The following is a 25651-nucleotide window of genomic DNA, read 5'->3' on the forward strand; positions in this document are numbered from 1 at the left end:
TATGCCGCCTCGTCGGGAACCACGTCGCTCTGATGAGCCTAGTTTCCCCGATATTGCTCAGTTGGGGGAAGCTATTGCTACCGCCATTCAGTCGGCGATCCGCCCTCCCCAGAAGACTCCTCTGGAGACTATGTATAATCTGAAATTGGATAAGTTCGAAGGTAATGAGGGTCATGAGGGCGCAGAGCGATGGTTAGAGCACATCGAGAAGACTTTCCGTGTGTTGCACAATCAAGGGAACCTTCCTGTTAAGAGGTGGGTCGAGATGACCTCATGGTTTCTGGGTACGGAGTCTGCAGCCTGGTGGGAGCAGGAACTTCGTCGCTTGACTTCAGTTGAGAGGACTGATTGGGACGTTTTCAAAGAGTTGTTCAAGAGGAGGTTTGTGCCTCCTGAGTATGTTGATCGTAAGAAGCAGGAGTTCACCGAGCTGAGACAGGGGAAGATGACGACTAATGAGTACTATCGCAGGTTCACTGATCTGTCTCGCTACCATCCAGACGTCGTTGGTAATCCGGCGGAGATGCTTCGTCGTTTCCGCCTAGGTACTAAGAAGAAGTGGCGTTCGATGGCGACTACTACCCACTGTGATACCTACCAGGACTTCTACGAGATATTGTTGAGGATTGAGGACTCAGAGAACATGCCGAGCGAGAGTGAGGAAGAAGAAAAAGATGGTAATCAGAAGAAAGATGACAAGGGTAAAGGTCAAGCGTCGCTCGGGCCTCGTATGACACAGAACTTCAAGAGGGGTGGCTCTAGTTCTAGCTCTTCGAGCGGTGGTGTCAGCACCATTGGTCAGGGACGTGGAGGTAGATTTACTGGTGGTGCTCGAGGCCAGAGACAGGGTGATGGTGGTAGAGGCAGAGCTCTAGTTTGCCGCAGATGTAATAATCGGCATTTTGGTGAGTGCAGGCGTGGCAGCAGTGGTTGCTTCACATGTGGGCAGATGGGACATCGGGCTGCGAATTGTCCCCAGAGTCAGCAGCAGAAGCCGCAGCTGACTTTCATGCCACCACCTGCACCAATTCAGCAGATTCAGGGTCCGAGTAGTTATGGACAGGTAGGTCGAGGTGGTGCCTACCACTACCAGGGTGATGTTGTTCCTTATGCCCCGGGACAGTATCAGTATCCCCAGGACCCGTATTCTCAGGGTGGTTATCCTCCGTATCCTGGCAGCTATATGCCGTATCTTCCAGCTTCTGCAGGTGGTTCTTAGTGGTTTCAGGGAGGACAGTTTCAGCCAGGAGAGATTGCTACTAGTAGTGCAGGGTCTTCGAGACGGTTTGGTCAGCCCAGTCAGGGGCGTGGTACTCAGAGTCGCGGTGGTCAGGCGAGCAGAGGTCGCGGCGGACGACAGCAGACCCAGGGGCGTATTCATAATATTTCTCTGCATGATGCTCAGAACAATCCGGATTTGATTATGGGTACGTTAAACATCCTTGGTTATTTTGCTAGAATATTAATTGATTGTGGAGCTACACATTCTGTGATTTCTCATACATTTGCTCAAGTAACGCAACCTTGCCCCACACCTCTAGTGTACAATTTAGAGTTCGCTATGCCTAGAGGAGAGAGATGTATTGTAGATCGTGTGTACCCAGGATGTCCAGTGATAGTTGAGGGTGTCGTTTTGCCAGCTGATCTTATCCCGTTGGATATTATTGACTTTGATGTGATTCTGGGCACAGATTGGTTGCATTTCTATCATGCCAATATTGATTGTTACGGGAAAATAGTTACGTTTCACCGTCCTGGACTACCTGTGGTTACTTTTGTGGGTGAGCAGAGTGGGGTGAGACATGGCGTTATTTCGGCTTTGCGAGCAAAAAGGTTGTTGTCTAAGGGTTGCCAGGGGTATTTAGCTCATGTGGTGTTGGATGAGGCCGTTCCTGGTAGAGTTGAGGATGTGAGAGTAGTCAGACACTTCCCGATGTTTTCCCCGAGGATTTACCTGGTTTACCCCCAGATCGAGACGTGGAGTTCACTATTGAGTTGCTTCCAGGTACTAATCCTATTTCTTTGACTCCTTATCGTATGACTCCCGCTAAGTTAAGGGAATTGAAAGTTCAGTTACAAGAATTGGTGGATAAGGGTTTCATTCAACCTAGTACTTCACCGTGGGGAGCTCCAGTATTGTTTGTGAGAAAGAAAGACGGAACTTTGAGGCTGTGTATTGATTACAGGCAATTGAATCGGGTGACGATTAAAAACCGTTATCCATTGCCTCGTATCGATGATTTGTTTGATCAACTTCGAGGCGCTTGTGTATTCTCTAAGATTGATTTGAGATTTGGATATTATCAGCTGAAGATTAGTAGGGATGACGTTCCTAAGACGGCGTTCAGGACTCGTTACGGTCATTACGAGTTTCTGGTTATGCCATTTGGGTTGACGAATGCACCAGCTGCTTTTATGGATTTAATGAACCGGGTGTTCCAGCCGTATTTGGATAGGTTTGTTATTGTTTTCATCGACGACATTTTGGTGTATTTGAAGTCTAAAGCGGAGCATGTTCGACATCTTACTTTGGTGTTGAAAAGGTTGAGGGAACACCAATTGTATGCTAAGTTTAGCAAGTGCCAATTTTGGTTAGACCAAGTTGCATTTTTGGGGCACATCATTTCAGCTCAGGGTATTCTGGTGGACCCTCAGAAGGTCGCAGCTGTGGAGAGTTGGGAGCAACCGCGAACCGTCACTGAGGTGAGGAGTTTCCTTGGTTTGGCGGGGTATTATCGGAGATTTGTTAAGGATTTCTCTGCGATTGCTGTACCACTGACGAGGTTAACGAGGAAAGATGTTAAATTTGAGTGGGATGATAAGTGTGAGCAGAGTTTCCAGCAGTTGAAGCATTGTCTCACTCATGCACCTGTTTTGGCACTCCCGGACGATAGTGGTGATTTCGAGGTTTATAGCGATGCTTCCTTGAATGGTCTGGGATGTATGTTGATGCAGCATGGTAGGGTGATTGCTTATGCTTCACGACAGTTGAAACCTCATGAGTTGAATTACCCTACACATGATTTGGAGTTGGCCGCTATTATCTTTGCGTTGAAGTTGTGGAGACACTATCTTTATGGGGAGAAATGTAGGATCTTTACAGATCACAAGAGTCTTCAGTATCTTTTTACTCAGAAGGAGCTTAATCTTCGTCAACGAAGATGGATGGAGTTGCTCAGCGATTACGACTGTACGATTGATTATCATCCTGGTCGTGCAAACGTAGTGGCTGATGCACTTAGCAGGAAGTCTCAGGGCCGTATCAATGTGTTGTACGCTAGTCGTATTCCTCTTTTGGCAGACTTACGTGCTACAGGAGTGAGGTTAGAAGCAGAAGATCGAGAAGTGGCGTTACTTGCTAATTTCCAAGTTAGACCAATTCTAGTTGATCGGGTGCTTGAAGTTCAGGTAGCTGATAGGGAGACTCAAGAACTAATGCAAGCTTGAGATCGAGGAAGGAGGAGAGACCTCAAAGTTCGTGATTCGGATGGCATGTTGATGCAAGAGGGTAGAATGTTCGTGCCTAATAATTTGGAGTTGAAGAAAGAAATTTTCGATGAAGCACATATCTCGGCTTACGCCATGCATCCAGGAGCTACTAAAATGTATCATACCATTCGTCCATTTTATTATTGGCCGGGTATGAAGAGGGAGATAGCTGAGTATGTGAGTAGGTGTGCTGTTTGTCAGTAGGTCAAAGCGAAAAGGAAGAAGCCGTTTGGGTTGTTGCAGCCGCTTCCCGTTCCAGAGTGGAAATGGGAAAATATCACTATGGATTTTGTGTACAAGCTTCCGCGTACACATAATGGTTTTGACGGCATTTGGGTGATCGTTGATCGGCTCACTAAGTTGGCACATTTTATTCCAGTGAGGGAGAAGTATTCTTTGGGCCGTTTAGCGGAGCTGTTTATCTCGAAGATTGTGAAGTACCATGGTGTCCCTGTGAGTATTGTCTCGGATCGTGATCCACGATTTACATCTAAGTTTTGGGTGGCTTTTCAGGAAGCTTTGGGCACGAGACTACTTTACAGTACGGCGTATCATCCTCAGACGGACGGATAGTCAAAGAGAACCATTCAGACTTTGGAGGATATGTTGCGAGCTTCGGTGTTACAGTTTGGTGATGCTTGGCACCAGCGGTTGGATTTGATGGAATTTGCTTACAACAACAGCTTTCATTCAAGTATCGGCATGGCGCCATTTGAGGCATTGTATGGTAGATCTTGTCGCACACCGTTGTGTTGGTCAGAGGTTGGAGAAAAAGTCTTAGTAGGTCCGGAGATTGTTGAGGAGACTACTCAGAATGTTCAGGTGATTAAGTCTAACCTGAAAGTAGCCCAGGACAAGCAGAAGAGTCTAGCGGATCGGCATGCTACGAACAGAACGTATGAGGTCGGAGATTGGGTATTTCTGAAGCTTTCACCGTGGAGAGGTGTCGTGCGGTTTGGAAAGAAGGGTAAGTTGAGTCCCAGGTACATCGGACCATACATGGTCACAGAGCGAATTGGTGAGGTAGCTTACAGGTTGGAGTTGCCTCCGGAGTTGGCTAGAGTGCATAACGTTTTTCACGTGTCTATGCTTCGACATTATGTGGCTGATCCGTCTCACGTGATACCTCCTCAACCGTTGGAAATTAATCCAGATTTGACTTATGACGAGGAACCGGTGACGATCATCGATTGGAAGGAAAAAGTTCTGAGGAACAAGACGGTGATGTTAGTGAAAGTTTTGTGGAGGAATCATTCAGTCGAGGAAGCTACGTGGGAAACAGAAGATCGAATAAGGGATTTGTATCCTCGGTTGTTCTTTGACCACTAGAGGTTGTTATTTGGTTGTTTTGAATTTCGGGACGAAATTCTAATAAGGTGGGTAGGTTGTGACAGCCCGTCCCAGAAACATTTTTAACGTACGTGTGAAATGATGAAATTGCCCCCAGTTTGATTTCTTTACGTTCATTTGTTGTTTTTGAGTTTGGGTGGCATGTTTGGAGCCACACACATCTTCCCACACACCACCACCTTTCTCCCTGTTTCTCTGCACCTGTCCCAAGCCCCATTCTTTTCCTCTTCCTTCGAAAACGTACGGACACACACACAAGCACACTAAACCCCCACATATCGAAGAAACTAAACCCATATTCGAACTCGTGAAGCTTGTAGGAGCCCAACCGTACCATTTTCAGGTAAGAATATCAACGTTTTCACGTCGATTCCACGAAGTCCGATTTGGGGTACTATTCATGCAAACGTGATTTCTCACGTTTTAGGAAATTTGAAGCTCGTAGGTAGCTTGGTGAGGTCCCAAGGGGGCTCGGAGTAGTTCGTTTGAAGGAATTGGACGTCGGGATCACTGTATTCAAAGTTGGTCGGAGTTGAGTTGTTTTGACAGGTGAGATTTTGTGGTTTTTAACCCTTGAAAGTAGTATAATTGTGTTCTTCTAGTCCTAAGCTTCAATTTGGTACCAAGTTTGTCAAATTTGGGTGAAAAACGAACAAGATATTGAAGTTTGAAAATTTTCCAGTTTTCCGGTGCCGGCGACGGCGCCGGAGGCTCGCCGGAGAAGGAGACGGAATATTCCTGACGCCGTTGACGGAATCTGTCAAAACTGACGGAATATTCCCTACGGCGTCAGTAGACGCCGTCAGCGTGCCAAGCACGTGCGGCGGTGAAAATTTTTTCTAAAAATTTGGGTGTGTTCCTGAGGTTGTGTAGAGCACGTTGGTATATTCATTTGCCCAATTTGAGCAATGTATGAGAAGTTATTACGAGAAGTTGGTTATGTGCTTTAAAATTAACGTTTTTGTAGTTGTTTCGCATATAGGTGATACGTTTCCCGAGGATGAGCGTGGTCACTCGAGGCAGGGGGGCTACGACCCTTCCACATACCAGTTAGTGGGCTTTTGGTTTTTCGTATATACCTATATACTTATATTTTCCCAGAAATTGATTTGAATTGTTATTTGCCGTATGCCATGCATTTTATTATCGTTGTTTATGCACCATTAGTCACATTATTAGTTGCATACATATACATATGCATATTTGGTGCTGTGGACGCCCAAGTAAGTGCCAGGTAAGTGTTATTCATGTTTATATTCAGTAGCGATTCGAGATGCTTAGAGAGCTCATAACCTGCACCCCCGGTGTTAGTGCTCCCGCCCAGAGTAGGGCACAGTCCTTCACGTGATGTTCACCTCCCGCACCACACGCTCAGCTTGGATCCAAGTTAGGTGCACAGTCCTGTCGTACAGACCACATTAGGTGGTTCCGACTCGTAGGTGACCTGCGATTATTCGCACAGCCTTCACGTGATCGTAGCACTAGAGCGTTTATATGTTTTACACCCAGGCCTGTCGTACAGACCACTTTAGGTGGTTCCGACTCGTGGGCAGGTTTAGCTATTGAGATTGAGATTTGAGCTCTAGATGCAGCCGTACAGGTCACGTTAGGTGACTCCGGCTGCCAGACTATATGTTATTGATATGATTTATACCTGAGCACTTGCATTTCATTATGAGGCTTCGACATGGCATATTCTTGAGCATGATTGGCATATCTATATACATACGTATATATATCTACTTTCTGGGAAGTATACAGGTTTTACGGCGAGGGGTTAGAAAGTATTTATTAAATGGTTTTCGAAAAGCTTTGTTTTTGCCCACTCACGCTTTTGTTTTGTGCCCATCCAGGTTCTAGTTGTCTAGCAGGTTCGGTGGTCTCCCAGAGGGCTTTCCCGACATTTCTGACAGACGATCACCAGAGTAGGGTCACCTTTGGGTGTACTATTGTCGTACCATTTTCTTTTGGTCTGCTGTAGGCTTATGCTCTGAACTTGTGTCTCACTTACACTAGCACTTGTTTTATTACTTTATGTTGCTAGTTTTTATTTATTCGTACTATTTGTATTACTATTTTATTAGCTTCCGCACGTGCACATGGTTACGTCACCTCCGCGTGGCGGCCAGCACGCCCTGATCTCGGTTGGGGTGTGTCACACAATTTTCTCAATGTCTTTCTCTGTTTTCTTACCTCTCTTCTATTTCCCTCTCCCCAAATCCGACCCTCTCTCTCACTCACTCCTCTCACTTAATCTCTCTCTTCTCTATCTCTCACTCTCACTCTCTCATCTCTCTCTCTCTCTCACTATCTCCTCTAACTCTCTCACTCTCACTCCTCTCTCGCATTCTCACTCACTCTCAATCTTGCCAAAAGGTATTTTCTCCCCAAATTTTAATTTTTTTTCATTAATATGTGTTTTTGGAGTTAATTAATTGGGTTTGGTGTGGGATGGAGTTTGGGATATGCCAATTTTAGGGGAGATTATGCAGATTTTTTGGTATTATTTTATGTTGTTTTTTTGGTTATTTGAACATATTTGTTTTGTTTGTAGGGAATCGTTGAGACTTTGACCGTGAAAATTAAGGATTAGGATGTTATCAGACCATATCCCCCGCCACTACCTCTACAATAGACTTGTATTAGGATTTTATTATTGTACTTTGTTAATTGATAATTTGATCACTATTTTCATATATAATTTTATTTTTCATATGTCAATTTAAATTAAAGTAATTAAAAAATAAAGATACAATTAAATTCCATACTTTTCTGTCCCCTTTCAAATCCAATTTTAAAATGAAAATAGGATTGAGTAAGTTTTATTAAATTAAAAAAATTAGAATTAAATTAAAAAAGTAAAAATTCGAAAAATCTTGCAATACCAAATATTTCATTGCGCAAACAATTATTATAATTAAATTAAAATAAGAGAAATAATAAACCAAAAATAAAATACCTTGCACAACAAAATATCTCATCTCAAAAACAATTAATTTCGCCATGCAAAATATTAAATTAATTTAATTAAATAAAAAATAAAAAACCGAAAACTTTGCGCGAGCAAACCCAATTGTAACGAGCTTTGTGCGACCAATCATGCACGACAAAAATTTCCTAAGTTAGAATTTAATAGTAAAAATTGAGAAAATATCAAATTTGTTGATGGAATAATATCAAGAGGTCGCAACCCTAGCACCGTAAATGTCGCTTATATAGTGCATCTTAGCGCTAGACTTTGTACAAGTACAAATAGGACGAATTAAAGAAATAAAGAGATACCGAAAATATCTTAAAATCTCATTTCAGATAGTAGACAACAGAATTCGGCCAAAATGCTCATATATCAAGGTAAATCGCCTAGGCTTGTTAGCGAGGTTCTTTTCCACGGAGGGTCAATGGGTCCAAATCGAACACCGAAGCTTAATAAATATGCAATGCTTGGATCTTACAATTGACTTATGCATTTTCAATCGTTCTTCAATCTTTTAAGTTATTTGTTCTAAATCAATGCACCGACTAGTTTAGTACAATCCTGAAGGCTCATCTGCCTTATGTCTCCCACTCAATAACGCAAATCCAATGCAGTGCAGAGCTTGCTCGGATGCCCTTGCTAATCTAAAGAGTTCTAGCTAGGATTTCAGTCATTTTCAACGACATAGAAAGAAAAAAAAAATTCCGGGAGCACCAGTATTATTGCTCAAAGCTGCAGCATTAGTACTAAATAATCAACCCCTTTTCTACTACTAGGTTAATTCTACCAATTTCCATTTCCATTTCGATCATTGAGACGATCGATCGAAAAGCTTCCATAGAAGTCAAATAAAACGTTTTTTTTTCGAGTGAAGGTATGCCAACGACTACAAGTTGAACAAATCTGCAGCCCTATCGAATTAAGATTTAAAGGGACCATACTGTAATTATAAGAAAATGTTTAAATTCTCAAACCTAGTTTTTTCAACTTGGTAATGCTGCCGTACGTAACGCAAGTTGTGTATGGAATTGACACTGATGTGGGGGGTGCATTTGGCTTTTGGTCTTCAAATTCTTTGCCAGTGACATCCGTGTCAACCTTGAATATCCACTTCTCCCCATTAAAACAGTGTGTGTTTTTGTTTTAATCTTAGATTCCAGACAATGATCGATATATAATTTGTTGGATTGCCACCAATTCCATTATATTTTTTTCATTAATTCATGTGTGACAAATGACCGCAGTGTTCAAGAATATAATAACTTCATATCAAAAAAATGATAGAATAAAATGAATATATAATAAATTGTTACATTTCTTATATCATCGAGATTTTTGTGAGAAACAGAACCTTAACACTTGTCGTGTTATGCAGATGATAAGATAACAATGTAAAAGACTGGGCTCGTAACATATCCCTCTGCATCCTTGACAGTGCGTGTTACCATCATCTGGGACAGCCCTTTATGTCAATATAAGCAGTGGATTAATTTTTACCTGCTTACCTATCAGTTGATAAGAAAATCTAAACCAAATCAGTGCAGTGGCCCTTGCTAGCTACTTGGGCCACAGAAACCACCTGAGTCAATGGTGTAATACATATGGTAACGAAAATGCTTGCTGACATACATACATATCCTTCCTTCTATGTTCTGATTGAATTTTACTGTTACTATTTCTTCCTCTTTTCTTTTTGTCTAAGTGGGAGCTGAAAACTTCCAGAATTTATATTGCCTTTCAATCCAACATCGATTCTTAGTTTATGGTGCTATGCAAATAAGGATTATGGTGGTATATATACTTGTTCGATCGAGATTTTTCTGTCTTGTTTTGTGCGCTTGACTAATTAAAAATTTAATTGATGCACTATGGTGAGCATTAATCCATTAATTTCACTAAGTACGCACAACAACACCTGTCACTGGCCACCAGCTGGCCACCTCTTATCTCGCATTAAAATTAATAAACTGCAGTGTTCTAATTTCTAAAGCAACTGCAATCATCAGTTCATCACCATACACGGACATAGGTACTGAGTGTGCTCTCTCTCTCTTAATCGTTTAAACCAATTGTAAACAGAGAATAATTAAAGTAAAGCACCATTAAGCATTGAGCATATGTACATGGATTAAAGCTTTGGATAAGAAACTGTAGATGCCATAACTCTACAGTCTACAGCGGATATGCGTCTGGCAACATTCGTTTGGTTATGCCTGGAAAGCTACAACATATCAAATACTATCCGGGTGGACTAAGGGCAGCCATCAATTTCGCCATTTAAAATATATAGTTTTTTAAAATGGTCAAATCCCAATATGCGGTGCTTACTGCTAAGGCCCTATTTTACTTAACTTAATGACATGTGTTGTATTAATGTTATATCTACTTAAACTGAATGATCAGGATTCCACATGCACTTCGGCCTAACTACACCTTCTAAATGTCGAAATCCAGACCCTTGACCATGGCATGTATAAAGATAAACTAAAGGATTATGCTGGAGCTAGCCAGAACGAAGTTCCCTAATGGAAAGTGGCACGCATGTGTTGGTGTGTATATAGTAACTTTAATGCCTTTTAAAGATTAATTTTTTGGAATTTAAGGATAATAATTTTGTGCCATTCATGCAATTTTTCTTGAGATTAATTGCTTATCATTGCATGCGGTGGCCTTCAAGGATTCCAATTTAAAGTAATCATAATTAGCGCATACCAAGAGATTCCATAATCACACCTCCTATTTAATTTAAGATCTAATTGGATATATAGTCCTCGTGGTAATAGGTAACCCTCATGGTAGAAAAAATTGAATTAAACTCTTGTGATGAAATCCATTAGGATTTAAGCCAAAAAAAAAATAAAAAAACAATTTTTTGTTAATTCTCCGTTAACTCTATTAGCAGCTTCACACTCAATAACCAAGCTTCCTTCGCCACAACTTTCTGTTGCGAAGCGGCCAACAATAGCTTAGAATCAACTTAATTGTTGTCTCCATGTTTACACTTGGGATGCTAAGTTGCTAACGGCTAGAGGAGAACACAAGGAAAATGAATTCCTCACTTTGTACATCTCTACCATATCTTTGCTATAAAATTCCAAGTTTTATTTATAGAAAAACATAGAAATAAGAATTCACACCGATAATGTAAACATGGAGACGTGGGATAGGAACTGAAAAGGAAATTCAATGACCCAAATCTTTTCATTTTACTGAGCAACCAGATTTATTGTAGATTATTTTAATCATAATAATTTCAGTTGCAGAGAGAAAGCATAGTGTGGTTAATTTATTTGTTTAAGTTCTTAAATTTAATTTACAATCTTAATTGTTCACTGAATATGTTCTCAGTAGTTATATATCACTATTTTTTATTTGAACATCTAAATTATTATGAAGGGTCTGTTTGAGATTACTTCTGGAAATGTTGCCCTTTGGTTGTGTTTGACAAGAAAAAATTAGAAGTGCTTGGGGATCATAGCATTCTAGAGAAGCATCTACAATATTCAACCAATTGAACTATAGCAATACAATATTAAAGTTAAGACAATCATTGGTCCAAAAGCTTAATTAAAGCTCCTTAAAAAAGAAGTGAGAAAATAGGAAAGGAAAATTGAACTATATACAGAAACCACCTTTCAATGTACATTAAGAAGTTTTAGTCACAAGAAAGTCTTATCGCAGCCTATTTCATTAATAGGCTGCCTAGTAGAGTGCTAGGATTTAAATCACCCTATGAAGTGTTGAAGGATCGAAAAATCAATTTATCCCACTGGAAAGTCTTTGATTGCACATGTTTTGTCAACATTCAATCTCCTCATTATGACAAACTAGACCTAGGGCTACTAAGTGTGTGCTTATGGGTTATTCATCCACCTAAAAGGGATATATGTGTTACAATCCAGCTACTAGAAAACTCATAATATGAAGGGATGTGAGCTTTGATAAACAACTCCTTATTTCGCAAGAACATAGATAGTGAGATTCAGGGGAGTTCTTACATGATTTGTTTTCTATGCCTAGTCCTCCCTCACCCCAAGGCAACCAAAAGATGACTGTTGATCCAGACACACATCATGAGCCTCATGAGTCTTCATCCCAAGCTCATGAGTCACCGCCCAAAACTAAGGTTACAATTCGAAGAAATCCTGCAAGAGATCGTCACCCTCCATCCATACTTGTTGATTATGTCACTTACACTGCCAAGTATCCTCTAAGAGATATCATCACTTACAAAAATTCTCACCATCTCATGCTGCGTTTCTTAGTAATCTAGATAGTACTCATGAACTCCAAAGTTTTCAAGAGGCAAACCTTCATGAAGTATGGAAGAATGCCATGGCAGAAGAACTTCAAACTTTCCATGAACAAGGCACATGGAGTGTTGTCAAGATTCTCAAAGGAAAGAAGACAATGGGCAGTCGTTGGGTATATAAGACCAAGTTCAATTCTGATGGGACTGTGAGAGACACAAGGCTCGTTTGGTGGCTCATGACTTTACTCAAACATATGAAGTTGATTAAAAAGAAAATTTTGCACCAGTTGCTAAAGTGAACACAATGAGAATGTTGCTATATGTTGCCATTAACCATTGTTGGCCTCTATATCAAATAGATGTGAAGAATGCCTTCTCACATGGTGACCTCGAAGATGAAGATGTTTTTCTTGTTGGGAATTGTTATTAGCACTCAAAAAATTTCATTTCACACTCCAAACTTTCTATAATTAGAAAGAAAAATACACTTGTGAGGAGTGTAGAATGAGATTTTTAAAGTGCTAATAACATTTCCCTTTCTTGTTATTGTAAATAAATAAATTGAGCGTGATTTAAGGAGTTATTGAAGGAGTGATTTTGAAGCATGTTTCTTCTTTTCTCTCCTTCCTTCTATATATGTTTGAGTCTTGTAAATGTTTTCTCATGAAATATTCATCAGAAATTCCTCACTCTCCTTCACTTTCCTCACTCTCTCTTTCCAAAATGGACTGACCGATATTCATGCATGATCCTAGTAAGATTCCTAACACGATTCCATGTACGCCTGCAATTATATCTAATTCTTGAGAAGAACTTCACTTGATTAGAAAAAAAGTTGACTAACCCTTGTCGCTAATTTCCTTAACATGCATGCTAAACTAACCTTATCACTTATTTTTCTTCGCGTACTTTTTCTTCCTTCCATTAAAAGGGGCTCATTGAGACCATATGTTAGTTTTCCCCTGTAATCTTTTATTATATATATCTCATGAAGTTGACATGTGTTGATAGGAAGACATGCATTGTACACAAGTAATTCTCAAAAGATGAAGCTACTCAACCATGTTAACGACATTTACTCATGAGAATCACCCTTCGTTATTGATTGATGTGAAGTCTCACACAGTAATTGATACAAACTAACATATGATTGAGTTATGTATAAAAAACATATTTCAACCATGTGAAGTCTTACACGGTAACTGATACAAACACTTGTTTGTCTAACAACAGACAATAATTATTAATTTCCTTCTAATCAAAAGAATCAGATTGAAATATGATTAGTATAATAAAAAACAATCAAGCAAAATATTCCCTCAAGTTATTAATTAATTTATATTAGTCTTGATTAATGTATATAATTGTTAATCACCTTTATCTTTTAGCTGTTTGAAACAAGATCGCAGTCATCAACTTCCAGACCCCACATTGTGATTTAAAGGAGAGCTATGAATTTTCCAAAGTGCACTTGCAAGGTCACCATAGCTTGAGTGCTGAAAATTATTGTCGATGAAATCATGAAGTAATGAACTTTTTCATCCTTTAAAATTAAAATAAATGCATAAACGTTTTCCTGTTTGAGATTTATAAGTTAGACTTCGCGCGGGATGGATCATTATTGACCTAAAACCCGAATTAATTATCACAAAATCTTTCCTTGCTCCCCAAGAGTGATCTCCACATGTGAGTCTCCAATACGAAGGGGACTGATAAAAAAAAAAAATTATCCATAAAACAAATTGTGTTAAAGGATCATTTCTGAGCTGAGCAATCAAATTATTAGATTTTGTAAACATATCATCTCATTTCTTTATGGTTATGGTAAAAAGGATAAATTAAAATCTTATTATAATCGCGATTAAAGTAAATAATCTGATCATTTTTCATGTTCATTGGCCACTCACATCGAATAGCAAAAAAGGAAGAAAAAAATATAGGGAAAAAGGCACAACAGCCATGCTATACGTGGCTATGTGTGGATTAATGTAAAAGTTGTAGCAATTGTCATCCATTCCTTCATGGCAATGTGGAAAGAATACGTCTTGAAAAGGAGTTCCAAACAAAGCAGAGCAACACCTGGCACTTCAAAGCTCCCCAAGACGACTCCTAAAGCGCATACGAATCAAAATTACTGTAGTGTGCAGTATAGTAAAGGGTAAAAAGCATAGAAAAGAAGTCTCTCCTTTTCTTTTTCTCGTGACAAAAGAATATAATATGGTATGCATCGCAATTGTTGAAACAGTAACATACTTGTGTATAACATATGGCTAAAGGATCGAAAATTATTTGATAAGGGTAAATTCGGCAACAACGCTCAATTATTGTGCAATTGGACTGCGGTATTTGATTTAAGCCATGACTTTCTGTTCAAAGCGAACATCATTACGACCAAGACTTAATATTTTGATCTGATATATAGCCATTTTCAGTCGAATTTCATTATTTATTAGCCTAAAAAGACATTTTAAGTTTTGCAGATATTTTTGATATTTTGTACGTTACTTCCTATAAATGCATCCTTTTTGCAGTTTTATGGTTGTTGACCTTTATATTATTCAATAAAGCTTTTTTTTTTTAAGAAAATAAGGAATCAGGTGATGGCTTAACTACGGCGGTCTATCCTTTCGAGGATCGAGAAGACTCATAAAGGTATTTTAGGCTTCCCTGGCCACCATTGTGCAATTCATCAGTGCCGGAAATCAAATCCATAACGTATAGTATGAAATACGAGCCTGAAATTCATCTCTAACAACTGATCACTCTGTGATGGTTTATTCAATAAAGCTTTGAGTATTACTCCTTTTGCATGATACTTTGTTCGATTTCTTTACCTATTGTATCACGTTGTGTCGTCTATATACTCATTTACGTTTTACATATATAAAGTTCAATCATCCCTGTAAATATAAAAATCAACAGAATATAGTTTTATTTTTTGTGTGTAATATATGCATTTCAATATATGTATTTCAATCCAAGAAGAGAGGCTTGTACACGTTTTTTAATTAGGATTAATTTGGGACTGGCAGGTGTTTTTCTTGTCGCTTTACTGTATATCAAGACTTAATTAGAAGCAAATATAATAGAAGTTTAACACAATTATGTACCCGAATATTCTCTTGAAAAACCAAAGATCTTCACAGATCATCATTCCAATTTTCCGACGGAGCATGTGCTTAATTGATCAAATATATATCTAAATTATATTATCGGTCGAATAATTCGATCACCTGTAAACTATATATACTTTATTTCCGCTGGTCCAACACATATGGATGCTACATCTTTCTGCCTAAAACACGTAATTAAATGTTCGTTTGGATATATTTTTAAAATGATTGAAAACGTTTTTAGAGATAATATTTTTGGGTTTCAAAAGCACTTAAAGTGCTTTCTACAAGAAACATTAGTTATGTACTTATTTCAGGAAGTACTTTAAGTGTTTTTCTAAGATTTACTAACATTTTTAATAAGGATTATTTTCAAAAATATTTTCATCTAAAACGATTTTAATCATTTTAAAAGTACATCTAAACAAGTTATAAATTAATGAGATAGTAATTCGCATCACGACCACCAACCAAACTGCTACATGGTGATTCCAATTCGTACCAAAATTAAATATGGAAAAGTATGGCGACCTTTCAGTGACGGTGACACCACCTAGAGACCAAGCCTTTTAGGGAAAGACGACACAATCTCAGCCGCTCGTATAATGAATACATTGAATAGGCATTTGACACCTATAAGGCGCTCGAGGAACCCAGCATTTCCTTTCCTTTCTTTTTTCCGTAAGGCACACCACAAAAGAAGATACCCTACAAAGAAAATAAAGCCAAGATAATTAAAAATAAACGTATGTGGTTGGTTACTTGAATTTCAATGCATTTAAAGTTAAATTCAACGCCGAAGTGGATGATGATGATGCATAATCAACTTCATTAGTCTTAATTAATTGATTGGAATATTTTATCAGTCTTGGGGACGTCAACTCTCTGACCCTATAATGTTGAAGCATGTTTCAGATCGAAAATCGAATGAAGTTAAATATTTATTATTTAAATGGTTTTATTTTACCCTTATTGAGATGGTAGTTACTTTGACACATGATATTAAGCATACCCGTTGGGTGGCCATGGCCAACAATTAAAATCTCGTGAGCAAGAAAGAATCCTCAAGGGAACATCTTCGACCAATCTAATAATATAGGACGAATTGGAGCTTATGGACCACAGCAGTTTTTGTATTCGAAATTTTCGAGTAAGCTAGATAGCAGCAAAGAAGGAAAGGCCAATGCATACTTTCTATGTCTGGTGCTTCTAATTTTGGAAATGGGATCGGAGTGACACTACTTTGAATTATATATCACTCCCTATAGTGAACATGATCTCCGCCTCAAGAACAAAGTAGTCTAATGGCCAAACCAAATGCAGGAACTGGACATAAATTTTAAGCTTCGATAAATGCAACATTTTCACTGACATCAAATCATATCATGTGATTATGGAAAATGCATGGGAATGCGAATTTAAAAGTAGGACCTGGTTTTGGTTCCCTTCGAAATAAAATATAGATTTATAAGTTTTTGAAATAAAATATAGATTTATACTTTTGCTATAATATATATACCCTTAGATTATTACCTTTGCCAAAGCTCAAGGAATATTAAAATACAGTAGCAATGGTAATATATACGACATAATTTGATAGCCAGATCTTTGTCAAGTTGTGATTTGAATTTAATACAAGAATAAGAGAGAAAAATAAACCGAATATAATTCATTTTTTAGTTTAAAGGAGTGTTTCAAACTCTGAATTTTTATTTTATTCTTATATCCATATGCATTAACAAAAAAGTTCATTCAACAACAAACAGTAGCTAAATGATATTCTTTTATCCTCAATTCACCAGGTGGCAAACAATTATTAAACGAGTGATAAATATGTATGGTATAAGATGATTGCACAATACAAGAACCTAACAAATGCCTTGCGAACACGTACACCAACTAAACCAAAGTAGGAAAGAAAACACTGTGTTAATTGAATAGATGCATCACCCCTTGCAAACCTAGATTACTCAATCCAACTGAGTTGGTTGGGGTCTCTTTCTGGTAGAAGTCGAACTAATAAACAGCACTACTATTTCTTTTTGTTTTTTCTTGTTTTTTTATTTTATTTTTTTATTTTTATGCAGTGATCTGCTGCTTGCTTAATTCTCGTGCCTTCGATCACTTTATAAGGCTCGTCACATGTCTTGCTCTCTTGCATGTGATCCTCCTTCCTTCCCCTATTAATTCCTCTCTTCCCTGCCAAACATTTTCTCTACTCTGAGTCCTCTCCATTTACCTGCATCCATAACTCTCTCTCCCTCTCTCTCTCTCTGGGGTCGATCATTATAGTGCAACATTTTCTGAAATTATGATACCTCTTGGGCAGGAAACGAGCATGACAAACACTCCACCCAACATTCTACTCTCTAATCTGAATCGCCCCGATCAGAATGGTTTGGTTCATGCCGAACCCTCTGCTTCATCAAGGACTAATGTGAGCCCATGTTTGGGTGATGACATGACGGACCAGCCCCAACCAACCTCTCACAGAGCTTCCATTTTGCACCAATCATTGCGCCCGGTAACACTCAAGGTAATTCAAAAAGAAAACATAACAAATTCGCACCGTCAATAATTTGCGAGTAATGATTTTTTACCAAATAATTTGGCATGTTATGTTACACGTAACATGCAAGTATTTAAGTAAAATGTTTGAGAAGAAAAAAAAAGTAGTGGTACTATTATAGTAGTTAATATTTACGTAATTTGACATTTCGCTACAGTTTGAAGATGTCGGATACAGTATTAAGCTGCAAACACCAAAGGGAGGTTGTGTTGCTTCACATGAGCCAAAACCAACACGCACTGTACTCAACGGAGTGAGCGGAATCGTTCGACCCGGTGAGCTACTCGCAATGTTGGGGCCATCCGGCAGCGGTAAGACCACTCTCTTGACCGCCCTGGGCGGCCGCTTGCCGAATAAAATCTCCGGCAAGATAACATACAATGGCCAAAATTTCTCAAGCTCCATGAAGCACAACACCGGCTTCGTGACGCAAGATGACGTCTTGTACCCTCACCTCACTGTTCTTGAGACCCTAACCTACACTGCCTTGCTAAGGCTGCCCAAGCAGCTCACAAAGGAAGAGAAAATAGAGCAAGCTGAGACGGTGATAATGGAGCTCGGGTTGAACCGGTGTCGTGATGGTATAATTGGTGGGCCTTTACTACGTGGCGTTTCAGGTGGTGAGCGAAAACGGGTCAGTATCGGGCAGGAGATGCTTGTCAACCCGAGCCTTTTGCTTTTGGATGAGCCCACTTCTAGGCTCGACTCCACCACGGCCCAGCGTATTATTGTCACGTTGCGACGGTTGGCCCGTGGTGGACGGACGGTGATCACCACCATCCATCAGCCGTCAAGTAGGCTGTACAGGATGTTTGATAAAGTGGTGGTGCTGTCGGACGGGTACCCAATTTATAGCGGACATGCAGGTCGGGTCATGGATTATTTTGGGTCCATTGGATACGAGGCCGGGTTCAATTTCATCAACCCGGCTGATTTTTTGCTTGATCTTGCTAACGGTACGAAATTTATTCTCTCATTATTAGCTTTGGTTTTTAGTTTCTAATATCACTATTTTATTTCCCTAGCAATTTTTAATTTCATTTGATAAACATGCATTTTTAATATATCTAAGAAAATTAGAGAATTTGACGTGTTTTCAAAACAAAATTTTACTTTATGAATAGTAAATTTGATTGACGACATTTAATCGATATATCGACATACCAGACGGTGAGACCAAAACATCACTCACCTTTAAAGATGTTCCTAATTTATTAACTACTAATCTTAGTACATGTCAACCTCACGACTCACCCACACGTCACAAACTAAACATGATTATGCAAGTTTGTGGAGCTTTTAGCACTTAATCGTTCGGGTAAGAGTCCATTTTTTTCACAACAATATTAGTGCGTTGAGTGAGTGGTCCACAAAGAAAAAGGCTTCATCGCACTGACGGCCCCGTGAATAGAATAGAAGGCAAAGGCAGACCACGTCCCTTTTAGTCGATCGCACTTTGAAAGCCGAGAAAAATTGAAAGGAACCTCTCAACTCACCACTCATTCTCAGAGAAGGAGGGGGCTCACATGGACATATGGACTTGGTTGCCAACCCTAAAGCCTAAGACCAAAATTAGGTTTCATACTTTTTTATCCCATCAAACACCAAAGTCAATGCTACAACCCTTAGGCATAGAGAAGTACTTGCATGACAAGATATCCCCGCCGTGTAAAGTCTTTTGTCAATAATATAAGAATATGTGATCATTGTTTTATTAGTAAGAAGTGCGACCATTACAGTGAACCTGTACCATACAAGTTGTTATCCTATGCATGAACAAACTCATACAATCTGATTTAACCCTCATCTGAAAATTTTTTGTTTTGCATCCTTTTCATTTAATTCTGACAAATTAGTTACCACCTGAAATTGATGGGACAGTGGAGTCATTACCATGGGTATTGGGTTGTGGATGAGGAAGAGAACTTACAAGCAACTTGGACTTCAAAGATATAGTGTTATCCCAAACCAATTACATTGATGTTCAAGTTGCATGTGAGTTTGATGAGATAAAATGAAGCACAAAATGGACTTTATATCACCACTAACCATCAAGAAATATAAACATAGTGGGATATACATCGTTTTCTTTGTCTGAAATTTAATCCTTTTTTCTAGGATGATTGGCCTTAATAATTGTACTATGTTTCAGGTACCACAATTTTGACCATTTTAATTAGAATTTTCTTGGATATTTTTTTTACAAGCAGGTATAGCACCTGATGCTAAACAAGATGAGCAAGTAGAGTATAGTGGCAGATTAGACCACCAAGAAGAACAAAACACAACCAAGCAGTTCTTAATATCTTCCTATAAAATGAATCTATACCCTGCATTGAAGATAGAGATTCAGCAAACTCAGAAAGACACAGTTGTTTCTTCTTCAAGAACACCATCATCCAGAGGTAACTTTCAATAGATCAGTAACTCTCTCTAGCTAGGTGATAAATTACTCTTTGATTTGAGCTGTTTTTTAACTGGATTTTCAGCTGGAAATTCATTTCTGCTATGTATGTTATGTAGGTAGAGGAAATTATCAATGGACCACCAGCTGGTGGGAGGAATTTAGGGTTTTGCTGGAAAGGGGTTTAAAAGAGAGGAAGCATGAATCTTTCTCAGGCTTAAAGATTTTCCAAGTCATATCAGTTTCAATTCTTTCCGGTCTTTTCTGGTGGCATTCTGACATTTCACATGTACAAGATCAGGTACTCTAATTTCCTATCATCTCTGCTCGTTTGGTAACAAATTCGTTTTCAGTTTTCAGTAACTAGTTTTCATTTTCATTTTTTATTTCCCTTAAAATGAAATCTGATTTTAAAACCAGGCTAGTTTTGGACTTATAATAAAAAGCAATACTAATCAAGTAGCTTGAACAGGTGGGACTTCTTTTCTTCTTCTCCATATTTTGGGGTTTCTTCCCTCTATCCAACGCCATATTTTCATTCCCCATGGAAAGACCAATGCTGATAAAAGAACGTTCCTCGGGCATGTACCGTCTCTCATCCTATTATTTTGCGCGAACTGTCGGTGATTTGCCAATGGAGCTTGTGCTCCCAACAGTCTTTATAACGATAAGCTATTGGATGGGGGGTCTCAAGCCTTCACTGGTCACATTTGCACTAACCCTCTTCATTGTTCTTTACAATGTGCTAGTCTCTCAAGGCCTAGGCCTAGCACTAGGAGCCATTCTAATGAATGTGAAGCAAGGCACAACTCTGGCTTCTGTGACAATGCTGGTGTTTTTACTTGTCGGTGGATATTACATTCAGCACATTCCGCCTTTCATAGCTTGGTTGAAGTACGTTTCCTTCAGCCACTACTGCTACAAGCTTCTCGTGGGAGTGCAGTACTCGGCACATGAGGTTTATGAGTGTGAGATGGGGATGCATTGTAGGGTGATTGACTTTCCTGGTATTAAGTGTGTAGGTCTTGATAATATGTGGATAGATGTGGCTGCATTGGCTGTGATGCTGGTGGGATATAGGTTTTTGGCTTATATGGCATTGAGGATGGGGCAACCTCACTGACTTCCTTGAATCTTGACGATGATAGATCAGAAACTGACATGCAGCGTTGCAGCTAAAGAATTTGATGACGTACGTTCGGATTTCCAATTCAATCGAATAATTGAAGGTTTTGAATTGATATTGTGAACCAAGACTTCATGCATGCTGGATGGAGAAATCGTAATTAATTGTATTCCTTCACAGGGAAATTGATATGATGTTAATGTTATTAATTGTCAGTTTTTTTTTTTTTTTTTTTTTAATTGAAATTAAATTTGCTGATAACATGCCTCATTCCATTAGAATGTGAAACAACACAACTGTTAAATAACTAGAGAGAATTTCAGTATGTGACATGTCTTTGTAAATTTTTCAGTCAAAACTATCCGTCTCTTCTTAATTTCCTAACTCCCATGCCCTTGCCCTCAATGTTATTGCCAAAGTTCTAACTTATGATCCTAGCTAATCCATCCTCAAAAATAGCAAAGGGTGAAAATTTGAAAATGTGAATAAATTAGACGATTTACTAGTAAAGATCCATCAAATGAAGCTGGTGAGATAAAAAAAACAATGGTATGAAAGGGTCCGAATCAAAACTTTCTCAACCCCACAAATATACGTCTTCATTATCCGGAGCTCAGTTACTAAAACTTGCAGGCTGTATACCAGTTTTTCTGTGGGCTGCAACATGGGTTTACTTGAACCGGCTTGGACTTGTTTTGGTGAAGTAACCAAGCAAATCATTTTTTAGCAACCGATCAAATTTCAGAAGCAGTTACCTAAATGCAACAGACAGTTCTGCAGTGCTGCAAATGGTGTTCTGGTAAAACGTAGCATTTCCTGAGCTGGCTGGCTTTTACTTGCTTTAATACAGTAAAAAGTTCTGCCATATTTTCTTCAATGCTGAAAAATTGAAATTGTAAGTTGAATATCAAAGTACGCAACGAACTAACTAAATCTATTAAACAAGAAATACGGAATTGCCAAGAAAGCTACATGAGCTAAAAAGGCTACATCTTGACTGAGTTGTTTCCATAGAGTTACAAAGTATATATGGAAAATTAACCTAACCCTAATAAGCAAGGAAGCGAAACCCTTATACTAACCCAAAAAACCAAACATTAAAATAAACCTAAATACTATATAATATTTTCCAACACACAATTATTGGATTGCAATTTATATCAAAATTTCAAATGAGACGCAACCATGCACAGGGTATTAAAACGCTATAATCGGATGTTTTAGGGGGAAATTTAGTGCAGCATTTGGAATAATAAGAAAATCTGTTAGGCCACACGCATGGATTGATGCCTACATGATTTCTTTACAGAAAGTGGATGTACTTCTCAGTAGGTTTAAGCAAACCGAAATCAACTAGCCACCAATGCGCGCACTCGAATACGTATCCAATGATGTCATTTTAGATATGTCTCGATTAAGCATCCGATTCAGCACCATCTCCCAACAGGCCACCAGTCCATTTTTATTCCCTTTGCTCATGTGCAATCACATCTCTGTTCACCTTACATCTGCTTAGGATTCTAATTCCGTGTTACAATTACGAACTTCGACTATAAATTGGTTGAATCGTAGTAGAGCTAACACTTGAGTCCAGACGGGAAGCAAATACTTTAGTGTATAAGATTAACAAAATCGAAATGGCATCACTCAAGGCCGAGAAACCTGTTGGCACTCAACCCTCTGCCGGGCAGGCCAAGAAAGAGCCTGCACCGAAAGCTAGTGGTACCACGCCCAAAGCTCCGGCCTCCAAACCCGCCCCTAAGAAGGCTGAGACAAAGCCTAGGGAACCTAGGAAGAAGGTAAGCATGACTAAATACATCCATATAATTTCATACTTATGCGGCAGTAAAATATGTGCTTATTAAAATCTTAATTTTTTTTATTTTTGTGACGGATTTATCAGACAACAGGAAGCAAGCCTACAGCCAAGAATTAGACTAAAGCAACGGCGTTAGGCGAGGAGTGCATGAAGATTCCAAATCACTGTGGTCTTCCATAGTTCATATATTCTGATAATACTATGTATCTCCTTTTAGGCTTGGCCTAATAAATAAAATATACCGTTATTTTAGAGGAACCTTTGCTTGGTATTTGTTTAAACTACAAGAAATATTAATTTGTAAACACATAAGACCTTTAGAAAGGCGTTCGTAAATCTGAATCATGGATTACACAACAAGAGTGCAAGAATATGAAGATTTTGAGAAAGTTCAAGTGTTTAATCATGAAAAATAATCGATAGGTCTTGTGTATGTGCGTGTTTTCACCATCCGGAACCTCCATAGAGAATCTGTCGTTTCCTTTCTACTATTACACAGTGTTTTAAGTGAATTTAAACAACTTTGACCACAAAAAGGAGGAAAGGAAAACATATCAAGAACTCAAGTTTCTTGGCAAATAAGGTTTGATAATGTTATAAAAAAAAAATGATAATTCATAAGAAAAATGCTCATGTTGAAAGCAAAACATTAAACTTTGATCTATCATGAAATAATGCTAAACCTGAACCCAAAAAAGAAATAATGCTAAAGAGAGAATCTGATAAAAGTGAAATAGATAGAAGACTTGTAAGATTACGGGGCGTTAAATTTGCGAACTTGATGCATCAGATGATCAGACAATACGAGAGACTGCAAACTGCAATGCTGTATAAGTTGTACTGCAAACATGCAACCAAGCTGGATTGTTCCGTTTCTAGTTGGCTAAAGATCATCTGCGCACATGCCGGCCTGTTGTCTGATAAAATCAAATACATATATGCAACCCCATAAGTTACAAGATCAATGCTAAAAACAAAACAGGAAAGAAGAATAACAAGGACCTTCTTCATTCATAGCCAGTTAAGAGTCAAAGAAGAAAGACATAATTAACACCATTTCAGAAGAAAGACATAACTAACTCCATTTCTACAACTCATACAAAATGATCTTTTCTCATGAAAAATGAACTTAAGACAGTTTTAAAATAAGCATGTATCTCAGCTCGGCCCTTACAGAATATCGGATAATACTGTCACCATCGCCCACATTTACAATTTAAAATTTAGGTGTAGCCAAGTTGGCTAGGACAGTGTGCCCCATTTGCACTCACAATTCAAATTCCCTTCCTCATCCTTCAGATTAGATTAAAATATTGCCCGATAATGTATATTACTCTTTCGACATGGACGTACGTATAATGTCACATTCAGAGACATGCACAGCAGCACAGAGCAAAACCCACATCAGTTTTTCTATTTTGCCAGTGGATGTGATTTTTGAGCCCCGAAGACTGGTCTTCCAACATTTGGTTATCTGAAAGTTCGGACATTTAAGTGCACATAATTTCATAGTCTCATGGATCGCACTAGGAGCAATGGATCGCGGTAGTTTTTCGTGATTTTCTAGTGTATTTTTCACTCCCAAATCCACTTCCATTGTATAATGAAATTCCAGAAGACCCCAAAAGTCTAAGAATCACAAACTTATTTCCGAAAAGAAGCGTATAATTATGTTCGTGATCGCATGTTATTCGTTTAAAACGCCATTCACCCATTTGGCGAAATTTGATTTCTCTCATAATTTCAGTATATATAATCAAGCAATAAGTAAGCAAAAGCATCTGATGCCAACGCAGCCTTCAAGTGCCAGCTCTCTGCCATTTTTTCCAGTACCAGTTATTCCATTCTTTTAAAAACACCACTATCCCTTTGCCACCTTGTATCATAACTTGTTATTCTAATTCCTTTTTTACGGTGGTGAACCGCAGTTATAAAAAGGGGAGGTTCAGAAGCAGCCTATAGTCATAATCACGCGATAAATTTTTCGTATCTTTGAGAAACCAGAATTTAGAGTATGGCATCCATGAAGGCTAAAGTGCAACTCGGCAGCCAACTGTTTGGACAGGGCAAGAAAGAACCTGCCGTTGCCAAGGCTGGTGATGGCGGAGCCAAGGCCCCGGCATCTAAGGCCGCCCCAAAGAAAGCTGCAGCCGCACCAAAGGCTCCCGCACCCAAGAAGGTATCTGCACAAAGTTATCAGTTATTTTCACAAACACCGTGGCTTCATATTCTCGCATTTCAGCCACCTTCTTGCCTCGTTAATTTGGTTTCACTAACAAACTGATGATAACTGACAGGGTAAAGACGGCAAAGCTGCAGCAAAGAAGTGACCAAAGCATACAGAAAAAGAGAACGATTTCATTTCGTTTTCTCATGGTAACTTTGATCTAATCCATGTAAAGCCATCCCAATGAAATAAAAACTCACGTTTAGCTATAGACTACTGGTCTTGTCTATAATCAAACTCAAATACAGCGCGCAAAGGCGCAAATGCATGTTTTCGGATTTGAGAATATAAGATAACATGTTTGAGTAAATGAGCTAATTACCCGCAG

The 25651-nt window shown here is 38.8% G+C and overlaps 2 protein-coding genes and 1 long non-coding RNA gene across 3 annotated transcripts; all 3 read left to right on the forward strand.

Moving 5' to 3' along the window:
• The first annotated feature begins 1 nt into the window (after position 1).
• LOC137719912 (uncharacterized) lies at positions 2-1219 on the forward strand. Its single transcript, XM_088687843.1, has 3 exons — positions 2-874; positions 980-1063; positions 1139-1219. The coding sequence occupies exons 1-3, from the start codon at positions 2-4 to the stop codon at positions 1217-1219; spliced, it is 1038 nt and encodes a 345-aa protein (XP_088543969.1).
• Positions 1220-17310: 16091 nt separating this feature from the next.
• On the forward strand, positions 17311-21486 carry LOC137731661 (ABC transporter G family member 21). The gene is made up of 5 exons (XM_068470839.2): positions 17311-17714; positions 17905-18703; positions 19958-20152; positions 20271-20452; positions 20624-21486. Exons 1-5 carry the CDS (start codon positions 17490-17492, stop codon positions 21272-21274), a joined length of 2052 nt encoding a protein of 683 aa, XP_068326940.1. The 5' UTR covers positions 17311-17489; the 3' UTR covers positions 21275-21486.
• A 3580-nt stretch (positions 21487-25066) lies between these two features.
• LOC148689830 (uncharacterized) lies at positions 25067-25534 on the forward strand. Its single transcript, XR_015957653.1, has 2 exons — positions 25067-25275; positions 25394-25534. It is a non-coding gene; the product is annotated as an uncharacterized LOC148689830 (long non-coding RNA).
• Positions 25535-25651: the final 117 nt, after the last annotated feature.

This window comes from Pyrus communis, chromosome 16 (assembly GCF_041283825.1).
Source record: "Pyrus communis isolate YQ-2024b chromosome 16, ASM4128382v1, whole genome shotgun sequence".
In the NCBI taxonomy this organism is placed as follows: domain Eukaryota; kingdom Viridiplantae; phylum Streptophyta; class Magnoliopsida; order Rosales; family Rosaceae; genus Pyrus; species Pyrus communis.

Coding starts and splice junctions, on each gene's coding strand:
- LOC137731661 (XM_068470839.2), top strand. CDS start 17,490: ATGATACCTCTTGGGCAGGAAACGAGCATGACAAACACTCCACCCAAC. Junction 18,704..19,957: donor TTTGCTTGATCTTGCTAACG/GTACGAAATTTA, acceptor TTTTACAAGCAG/GTATAGCACCTGATGCTAAA. Junction 20,153..20,270: donor AAGAACACCATCATCCAGAG/GTAACTTTCAAT, acceptor TATGTTATGTAG/GTAGAGGAAATTATCAATGG.
- LOC137719912 (XM_088687843.1), top strand. CDS start 2: ATGCCGCCTCGTCGGGAACCACGTCGCTCTGATGAGCCTAGTTTCCCC. Junction 875..979: donor GTGGTAGAGGCAGAGCTCTA/GTTTGCCGCAGA, acceptor AATTGTCCCCAG/AGTCAGCAGCAGAAGCCGCA. Junction 1,064..1,138: donor GTCCGAGTAGTTATGGACAG/GTAGGTCGAGGT, acceptor CAGTATCCCCAG/GACCCGTATTCTCAGGGTGG.